The 10,650-nt window shown below is 38.6% G+C and overlaps 1 protein-coding gene across 1 annotated transcript; it reads right to left on the bottom strand.

The window, feature by feature from the left end:
• Positions 1-427: 427 nt before the first annotated feature.
• On the bottom strand, positions 428-7,531 carry LOC113223116 (serpin B4). The gene is made up of 8 exons (XM_026452686.1): positions 7,403-7,531; positions 6,605-6,794; positions 6,351-6,407; positions 4,637-4,765; positions 3,750-3,867; positions 2,516-2,658; positions 2,073-2,228; positions 428-1,295 (listed from the first exon to the last, which is right to left on the bottom strand). Exons 2-8 carry the CDS (start codon positions 6,767-6,769, stop codon positions 891-893), a joined length of 1,173 nt encoding a protein of 390 aa, XP_026308471.1. The 5' UTR covers positions 6,770-6,794; positions 7,403-7,531; the 3' UTR covers positions 428-890.
• Between the last annotated feature and the right edge of the window lie 3,119 nt (positions 7,532-10,650).

The following is a 10,650-nucleotide window of genomic DNA, read 5'->3' as shown; positions in this document are numbered from 1 at the left end:
GTCTTTCTGCAACTATTACTTCCTAAATAATTCTCCCAGGCTGTTTCTCTCTCTCCATTTCCACTCCCAATACTCTAATGATTTCCTAATTTATATATGATAACCACACTGTTCTTTCCTCATATCCATTGATCAGAGTAGCCAGGGATGTATTTTCAAGATGAAGATATGATAATTTTATGCCCCTCTTTGACAAAAAACAATCAAAGCCTATAATGTGTTTCTTATCCCATTTAGCATAAAATAGAAAGTTCCTAATGTGGTTTACAAGGCTCCTCCTGTTCTGGGATCTGCCTTCTACTCCAGGCTCATCATGAACTACTCTGTTTTTAATTTTCCTTTGTATATGATTAACATATATCTAAATTATCTTTCCTATGTGTAACTGGACATGTCCCCTTTCCAGAGAAAAAAGGTAGAGCAAAAATGATTTAATAAGTCATGATTTTATTGATGATGTGTTTTATAGAATCACAAAATTTAGAAATGTAAGAAGGATTTCAGGTATCACCTAAATTCAAAGAAATGTGGATTTCTAGGTTGCTAAGTCTGAAGAGAAAGTATGATTTGGTTTGGTCCATTTAAAACAGGTCACAAACAGAATTACATTTCAAATTTAGAAGATACAGTATTAAATTATTCATCATATCTTGGACATTTTTCCTCAAGGAGAATTTTTCTGTAAGAAAAAGTAGGTTTATATGTGTTCTTATAAAGAGAAAGAGAGAAAGGCATACTATTTCAATCATTAAATTCTTGATGATGACTATCATCATCAAGATGAGACAGAAAAGAAATGTGAGCCAAGAGAATCTGTTGTTGCCAGCAATGAGTTTACCAGAACACCTCTAGGTGAACATTTTCCAAATGGAGTGACAGACTAATTGCATCTAAGGGGATGAGAATCTGCCAAAGAAGAGGATGCTGTTGGTGTTATTTTGCCTGATGAAGAATAGGAAAGGGTGATTACAATGGAACTCTTCATTAGTTAAAGGAGGTGATGAAAACCCTGCTACTACAGCGGTGGCAGCTGCAGCCTCCGCTCCCTCCTCAGTGACCTCCACAAAGGCCTTGTGTAGGACTTTAGATACTATGAGATCGCGGCTCCCGGTCATGCCTGAGAGGTCTGCATCCCCACTGAAGATATCCACCATTCCCATGTTTCTCAACGTGTCCTTGAGGTTGTAACTCTCTTCCACTTTGAACCGAGGTAAGTGTAAATCCACACGTGCCTCTCTCATATTCTGCAAACTTGTCCATTCCATCAGTTTCTCAGGAGTGAGTTTCTCTTCAAGCTATACAAATGGAAAAAAGAAACTGATATGACTAACTATCAATCTCTAATACACCTTAAGAATGAATTGACTATGTGGAGAATTCTTGTTTTGGCAATAAATGTGAAATACAGAAGGTTCACTTTATTAGATATTATTCTAATAGGCAAAATATGAGTCCTGAATATATAAATACATTGGGTTTCATGTGTATATGTATATATAGTATGTAAAAACAGAATCATGTTTCTATGTGTATGTAATGCGTACATATGTATGTATAAAACTGTATAATACACATGTAAAAATATCATCACATTATTTTGTACACAATGAACTATATGTATCACTATTTCTTGTGCCAACAGCCTACTACATGTGTCAATTTTTAACAGGTTCATCTTATTTTTCTTATACATTGTTTAGTATACATTGCAATTATTAAATTGCAATTCCTAAATTCCTAAATTTCTATTCCCTTTTTTACTTGGTATATTTGTAAACTTCCCTCACATTGCTTTAAATTTCTGCCAGTCAAGTTTAAATTGCTGCCTAATAATATCATCAAATTGATATCCAATGGATGTAACTCTAATAAATTAATCATTCACTAAGCCTTCAGTTTGTATCAGGCCCTATGCTTAAATATTTGTAATATGAAGGTGAGTCATCATTCCTCATTTTGAATTTTTCATTATTTTGAGGTAACTTAGTCACAAGCTTTTACCTAGTTTAAACCTGGTATCTTTGGGAAAATGTCAGACAGTAGAAGGAAGAGTTGTAGATTCTAGTTCTTACCTTCTGCAGACCAGTGATTTCATTTGGCAGCAGCACAATCATGCTTAGATCTTTGCCGTTGTATGGTATTTCCAGGACCTTGGCCTGTACATCCTCCAGCAAGGCAAAATTAAAGAACTCGTTTTGCCTCATCATCTGTACGGATTTGTATGTATTCTGCAATAAGTCAATGTGTCCAACAAATAACACGTGAGACATAGGACAAAAAAGATAATATTATTGAGATATCAACACATCCTTCTTCTTCTAAGAAATAACCCAGGAATTCAATGAGTTAGAGACAAAAATTTCTTCAGGTATTTCTTATTAAATAAAGTTATAAGACTAAAACAACAAAATAACAGACACGAAAAATTTTATTTTTTACTTGTCATGGTACATTCCATCAGAAATGTTTAAATTTATTAACATATTATATTATATAAATAAAATATAGACAATACCTTGTTTGGCCAAAATTTTTCCTCTTTAGTATTTTCTTTATTAAATTTATTTTGCCATTGACCCTTGAAATAGATTGCGTTCACAAGAACCAGTGTGGTATCCTTGCCAATAGTCCCATCAGGAAATAGGTTTTTAATTTTTTCTGCAAGGGAAAGAATGAAAGAGTCTTTTATACAAGGTACAAATGGTTTGTCTGGAAGATGCTTTGCAAATGTTCGTGACTGATCGTTAATTATTCTCTCAAATCCTTACTTGAGACTCACTGACTTTGATCATTGAATTATTAGACTCACTGTCCAATGGCTCACCAGATGCACCTTTCTTCAAGGCTCCAGTCAGATAAAGTTACCCTTGACTGAGACATCACTTTTTGTGATAGAGAAAGAGTTTCGGTTCTCTGTATATGAGTGACCCTAGTCATCTGATTTGGAATACTGATACACTGATTTTATCTACTCTTTCAACACATCTTTCCTTTCTCCCTCCCTCCTCTTCCGATTATTTTTCTTTTAACTATGGGGTCCTGAATCAGAGGATGTAGGCTCTAATTGCTTTTTAGGACAAGTGACTCAAGCTCTATAATATGAAACGCGTGCCCTGTGCTGTCAGACACTACTTCCGGAGGTGTCTTCCTATTCACTCTCATGTTGAGTTGCTGTAAGTTTGGCCTGTAATGAGAGGTGGGAGGTAGGAAAGATGTCTATGGAATGGAGATTTTGTTAAGCTTTTTGCCCTTGATGGAGAAGACAGCCATGATAATCGCTGCAGAACGTGTGGCTACAGATGTGGTCCAGGCAACTAAAGCTCAGAGGCAAAAGGTTGATTTACCAGAGAGCTGCTTCTTTCCCAATTAGTAAAGGAGATGAGAGACGCTTTCTAATGTTTTCTTTTAAATATTCATCATAAAAATTTGGCTCCGATTTAAAGAAAAGGACATGATCTCAAAATGGGCCTGAGCAGAGACAGGGGATCCACAAAGCTATTGTCATGCAGGGCCATAAGCAAATAATTCTCCAGATGTGTTTCCATCTAATTGGCTTCCTGTGATTTCCTCCTTGGCTCCCCGAGGCTCTCTTCATATTCAGTTGGACAAATCTTTCATCTGGAGTGCCCTCTTCAGCCCTCCCTGCAAAGCCATCTCAATCCCCACCGCTGGTCCCCATGCAGTGACAGGCACAGGGCTCACTCGCGTAGGTTTCTCAAAGGTGTTTCTATAATGGGCGGTTCTCCTACCATTCGTTTGACTTTCCACCCAGGAGTTAATCTTCTTTCGACTTTCTTCTGGAGCCTTTGCAAAATCAACAGATTCCACACTGGTCTGGTAAAATTTCTTGATGGCATCTAAATATTCCTTTGAGATATGAAGGAAGAAAGTAGGAATTAAGAGTAATTTATGTAACTATATATTACCAAACTTAGTTATTTATAATAATAGTATACTGAATCCAGACCCTGAACAGATACAATATCTCCTGTCTATGCATATTTTTACATAGGTGCCACGTAGGCAATGCGAAAGGGGAATGCGGGCTGGCGCAAGAAAGAGGTCACTGAAGGTCAATATCATCTGGCAAAAGGCAGAAGCAGAAGAGGCTGTCGTTTGCAAACTGCAGAGCAGGCTTCCCTGAAGGAGATTCATTGCTTCTCAGACATCTCTCCAGTAATTTTAACCATGATGTTTCTGATCTTTGTTTTTATCTTTCATCCTGTGCATTCAGTATTTCCTGGTACTTCCTCAACTGTCCTCAGGAACTCACCCAAGCCTGCCCATTCCAATAATATCCCATTAGTCATACATTTCCCACCAAGATGTATGCTCTGTGACTGAGTCAGTGCCAGTTTATTGACGGTATCTTATTACTTATTGCTCTTACTCACTCTGTTACCCAACCTCCTCTTTTATTACAAGATTATCCCTAAATGCACACTTCACTGATGTATTGTCAGGGTCTGGAACACTCCAGTGGGGGAGAGTTGTGGAAATGGACTTAATGCATTCTGAGTAAATGCTCCCCACTTGGGTAGGCCAGGCTCATCTGCCTTGCTTTCTTCCATTAGGCCACTCAGAGACACAGACACCAGGCTGCAGACGAAAGGTGGGTAGGTCAGGTGAAATTTACCTGTAAAAATTGATACGTCTTTTCTCCGAAGAGCTTGTTGGCGATCTTCAGCTCATATGCATCAGTGGATTTGTTTAATTCAGTCAGAAGCTTTTGAAACTGGTGATGAACATTTCCTGACCTATCAACCTTCAAACGTCAAAGAAGGAGATCACTGAATTACTGCATCAATGTAAATTCTAAGCCTGTGCTAAGTCTGTTAGATCAGTTCCTAAAGGCTGGTATCCTCAGTGATGACCTTTCTGCTTATTCCCTGATACTTGGTGTATTTCACCTCAAATACTCTTCAAAATCTACCTTATGTTTGACTTCTTCCAGAAAATTCTTCCTGCACTAATGTACTCCAATCTTTTTTCTTCTGAACTAAAGATGCAGCACTGTCTACCACTGGATTTTCTCTTTGTTGGGTTAAAGGGTTAGGTTTAGCTTCCCAGTTAAAATCTCATCTCTTTAAGGGCAAGGACCATATTTCACTTCTAACAGCCATCAAGGATATGAGTATGTTGAAGGTTGGATATTTTAAATAGATTATGCCAGGAAGCCCTGTTATACCTGTTGGTGGTATTATCTTGTAAGACACAATGACTGATCTATGGTTCTTTCCTCATGATTGTCATTCTCTGCAAATAAGAGCAGTGTGTGCCAGGTAGATGGCTAAGGACTTTACATGGGTAACTCTAAGTCTTTAGTTCAATTCAGGTGAAAACAAGAAAGCTCAGAGAATGGAAAATAAACCTCTTTATAGAGATGTAAATTAGAAATGCCAAGTTTTGAACCTAAGCCTGTTAAATCGAGAAACTTCTACTTTCCAGCAAAGCATTTTGCACTATTAAGGCTCTAAACCAATATATTCCATAGAAATCTTTTTTCTTTTTCTTTTTCTTTTGAGACAGAGTCTCACTCTGTCGCCCAGGCTGGAGTGCAGTGGTGTGATCTCGGCTCACTGCAAACTCCGTCTCCTGGGTTTATGCCATTCTCCTGCCTCAGCCTCCCGAGTAGCTGGGAATACAGGCGCCCGCCACCTTGCCCGGCTAGTTTTTTGTTTTTTTTTTTAGTAGAGACGGGGTTTCACCGTGTTCGCCAGGATGGTCTCGATCTCCTGACCTCGTGATCCGCCCGTCTCAGCCTCCCAAAGTGCTGGGATTACAGGCTTGAGCCACCGCGCCCGGCCGAAATCATTTTTCAAAATATACTTGGACTTGTGCTTATTCCTCTTAATCTCATTAATGACTCAATTAAAATTAAAGTATTTTTGTAACATTTTTGTGATTAGTATAATGATAGCTATTTTATAATAATAATAACATTTATTATGACTTTTTATGGGCAGGGCACTGTTATAAATGTTTGCATGTATTTGCATGTATTGAGTCAGATTTTTTATTACCCCTAGTTTTCTGGGATGAGGTCATTGGGACTCCGAGCAGTTGTGTCATGCTCGTTCACCATTTGTGAAGAGCAAAGCTGGAGTTTGAACCCACGCTATCCTGATCCAGACCTATGCTCTGAAGTACAGCACTGACTGTCTTTCAGTAACGCAGAAACAAGGAATAACAATTATGTGCCATGAAATGCCAACCCACTCTGTATGTCTCAATCTTTTCATCCAGGCTTTCCCCTAAGAATGGCCTTTACTTAGTTTCTGTGAAGTTCCAGGTTTAAACTATGACCTGCTCAGGGATCTAAAGCTGAACAAAAGTGCTCTGTGACTCACGTGATGTGTTGCAGCTTTTTCTGTGGTGTTCTCTGTGACTTGATCAAAGTGAAGAACCTGGAAGAGACATGAAGCGGGACAAGAAAACTTTACTCAAAAGATCTGTTTAAGTCAGTGGGCTCACAGTTATGGGAATTCCTGCTCAGCCCCCTGGGCTACCCATCAGGCCACCACATCTATTACCATCTGCATGCTAGCCGCCGAAACCACAGAGAGAAGCTGCAACAGGACAGCGTAATGAAGCTGATACCTACCTTGTTAATTTGTTGTGCGGTGTTGTCTTTGGCCCCTAAGAGGACCATCCCCAATGCTGATGTGATGCTGATAGGGGAATAGAAGGTGTTGTTCTTTTGTGATTTTCTGAACTGTTGGAACAGATCGAACATGAACTTGGTGTTGGCTTCACTGAGTGAATTCATGGCGAACTCGATGTGATCTGGACTCCTGGAAAAGCATCAGATTCCTGTCAGAATGACTTTAATAAATGGAGTGGTATTTTGTAGTATGATTTTCTTAAAGAAATGACATATCTGGGTTGTGAGATTTTGACATTTAAAGTTTTTCTTTCCTCGTTTGTAGCATTTCAATCTTTCTACAATGTGCTTATATTGAATATATTAATGTCCTAATTAAGAGGCTCACAAAATTACTGTTTTTAAAGACTATTGTAAATAAGTAATAGACCCTCTTTATCTTTCCTTCCTTGCTGGTTACAATGGGGTAGGTAGGAAGGCTTTATAATGAATGCTAACAGGAGACCTCTGTGGATCACATCCAATCGGCTCTTAAGATGCGTTCCTGATGTCTCTTTCAAGGCTCTGTGGCTGCAAGGCACTCTTCCTCTGTGTTCCTAAAAGTGCACTGGTTTACTCGGAATGAAACAATTTAGATAAAGGACAAATCAGATGAAATAGGTATTTTAATTTTGCCCTGGCAGAATAAGTAAAATATAAGCAGACAGAATGCAGGAGATGCATAATATAGAACACAGTGTCATTATTATTCTCAAAAATAATTCATGTTATTAAGCTGGAGTGGCTTGAAGCACTTACCTGTGTTCCTAGGTGGGCAGGGAGCCTGTGTGTGTCTGTGGAATGAAGGGTGAGATCCTGAATTTATACCTCTCCTCTTGCTGCCTCTCCCTCTGTGGTTAGCATTTGAAGTTACTCAAATTTAGATTTCACAAGCAGGCTAACACTCACCTTTGTAAGTATGAAAATTTATGACAAAGGACATGATTACTGTTCTATCATTGTACTTCCTTCTTAATCTATAGGGAAAAAATAAAAATGCAAATCAGCAATCACTGGCTCATTTGAAATACCTGTAGTTGCCTTTCTAAAACTAATGAGAATAAGGTTAGAATTTCAATTTCCCCTCAGTTGTTTCAAGTCCATCCCTTTGTATTCTACTCCAGCTGTAAACAAACAAACACACACACGCACACACAAAAGAACAACAACAAAAAAAACCCCACTATTCTTTTCTTGGATGTTGCATTGTCTTTTAGATATACTTTGAATACCAAACAACTAAAAAGCTTACATTTCCTGTTTTTCAGTTCTGAAAGTTTTTGTTATCCATTGAATTTCTTAGTAATTTTTCCGTATAACAAGGAATATAGTGCTAATTCTAAGTCCAAAGAGATACTGAAGAAGTGTACCTCAGTATCTCATAGCATACTACGGAGAACAGGATTCTATTGCCTTCTCCTGAATGCTCTGCCTTGGCAGTGATCCTACAGTCAACTCCCGTGCCCCTTACAACCATCTCAGATGTTTTCTGTTGCATAGAGTCAGTGAGAAAGTTATCTACCGTGCTGAGTGATATGGTTTGGCTGTGTTTGCCCCCAAATCTCAACTTGAATTGTATCTACCAGAATTTCCACATGCTGTTGGAGGGACCCAGGTGGAGGTAATTGAATCACGGGCACCTGTCTTTCCTGTGCCATTGTTTCCTGAGCCTTGTACTTCATTCTTCCCTTTCTTGAGACCCTGGAAACCAGGAATCTACCTCCTGTTTCTATGGATTTGCCTATTCTAAACATTTCATGTAAATGGAATCATACAGTACGTCCTTTTGTGACTGGCTTCTTTGATCTAGTATTATTTTCAAGGTTTGTCCACGCTGTTGCATGGATCAGTACATCATTTCTTTTTGTGGTCGAATAATATTTCCATTGTACGAATACACCACATTTTCTTCATGTATAAGTTGATGGACATTTGTGTTGTTTCCATCCTTTTACTATTATGAATAATGATGCTCTGACCTTTCATGTACATTTTATTTGCATGGCATATGTCTTCCTTTCTTTTGAGTATAAACCTGTGAATGAAACTGCTGGGTCATATGGTAACTCTAGGTTAACATTTTGAGGAAATGCCAGACTCTTCTCCATAGAATTCTGCACAAGTGTGCATTCCAACCTACCATGAATAGAGTTCTGATTTCTCCACATCCTCCCCAACACTTTGGTATTGTCATGAGCCCTTTTTAACACCAGCAGTGAGTTTGTTTTCTCAGCTCATCACAAAGTCAAGAGAAATTCATCTACAACAAGGTTCTGGAAACTCATAGGATGGAAGTAGGAGCTGGACGGGAGAAAGGAAGGTGTGTTTCCAATCTGAACATTTCTCACCTGCTTGTTTCCCCAACCTCCAAGACATACTCTTCTTAGGTCTCCTGTATCAATATATATGTTTTGAGTCTCTGAATGAGATTGGGAGGCATAAGTTCCCTGATTTAGGTTGGGGAATAGACTAATGGGGTGTTGATGAACTAAAAAGTCCAAAGATAGAAGAAAAAGAAACAAGAGGAAATATATGAGATGAAGAATTCCAAAAATGAATAATGATCTTCTTATCTGAGTCTGTATCCAGGGCCATGAAATGAAAATGGACCTTCCTCTATATGGAGTAGGATGGGTTTACTTGGGTGCCAAAGAGAAGGAATCTAACATCTCCTAGGACAGAAGCAAGAAGCTCAACCCTGGGAATGGAGGGGAAAAAAACAGGATAACAAGCTGAGATAAACTGGGGTTACAGGGGACATATCTATGGAAGAGAATTTCAGACTATGGCTAAATCTTCTGAGATGCTGAAGTTTGTCATGAAGGTTGAACTTGAGGAAAGGTACTAACTGAAAATGACCAGGAGTTTGCTTACATTTAGAGAAAGCTTGGATGAGTTCAAATGAGAAATCATTTCAGGCATTTTTTTCTGTTCCTAAAAACTGCTCCTGGCATGTGATAGGCAGGCTAGACAGGACATATCCTGATGTGAGAGACGGGACATATCCTGATGTCATATATTGCCATAGAGAACTCAGGAATTCCAAGAAGTTGTTTCATGTGAACACTTGCCAAGTTATGTCTCTCAACATTTCATAAACATATGCCAACTTCATTAGCTCCAGGAATCCAGAAATTAAAAACAAATCCTCAATGGGAAATTACACTTTCAGGAAATATCCTGTCATTACTAATGCCTTTATAGATTGGTTGAGAAATATCTCCTAGATTTTTCTGGACCTCACTTCCTTCTGAAGGCTGTAAAGTTTTCTCAGCATTGTTAAGTTACAAATGAAAGAACATTTATTTATTGTTTCTTACCTATGTGCTTGTGCCTATCTATAGGGAAACTGGTCAATGGAGGAGATTTTTCAAGCATCAAATAACAGAATATATGTCAATTACTGTATTCCCAAGGATCTCTCTACAGATATAGATATTTATATATTGAACAACCTCAGAACAAGACTAACTAGCTTTCCTTTTTTAGTTTTCATGAGGGGAAACAACTCCAGTAAGGTTTGAAAAGAAGAGAGGGAAATAGTCTCACATGTAACTACAGTTGGAGCACAGACAAAGTGATATTATCTCTTGTCTCCCTCCCTCCTTCTTACTCTGCCAACACCGCCAGGGACAGATATCATATTTACTGTATGCTTTCAAACCAAACCAAATCTAACCCTGTCCCCTTACAGTTCTCTTATAACTCTTTCCCTGATTCCTCTTGGCCTTCTTTTTCTACTGCAAAGAAACATCCTGTATTGATGTTCTTCCTTTTACTAGAGCTGTTCTTCTTCCTCCTTGCTTTATCTGCACTATGGATTTTCCCCAATGGCTGCATGCCCCTTGTTCTCTCGTGGGTATCTACTCACTCCCCTCATTCTCATGTCATGAAGCCAGGAAGCCTGATCTCTTTTATTCCTACTGCCTTTTCTAGCCATCGTTTTTCTCTGTCTTCAATGTCCTATTTTAATTTTTTTGGCCATTGCAGGTATACCATGTACCTCC

The sequence above is a fragment of the Piliocolobus tephrosceles genome, unplaced genomic scaffold (genome assembly GCF_002776525.5).
Source record: "Piliocolobus tephrosceles isolate RC106 unplaced genomic scaffold, ASM277652v3 unscaffolded_38868, whole genome shotgun sequence".
NCBI lineage: Eukaryota > Metazoa > Chordata > Mammalia > Primates > Cercopithecidae > Piliocolobus > Piliocolobus tephrosceles.
Note: the sequence above shows the minus strand (reverse complement) of the source record. Positions and strands in the feature narration are given on the sequence as shown.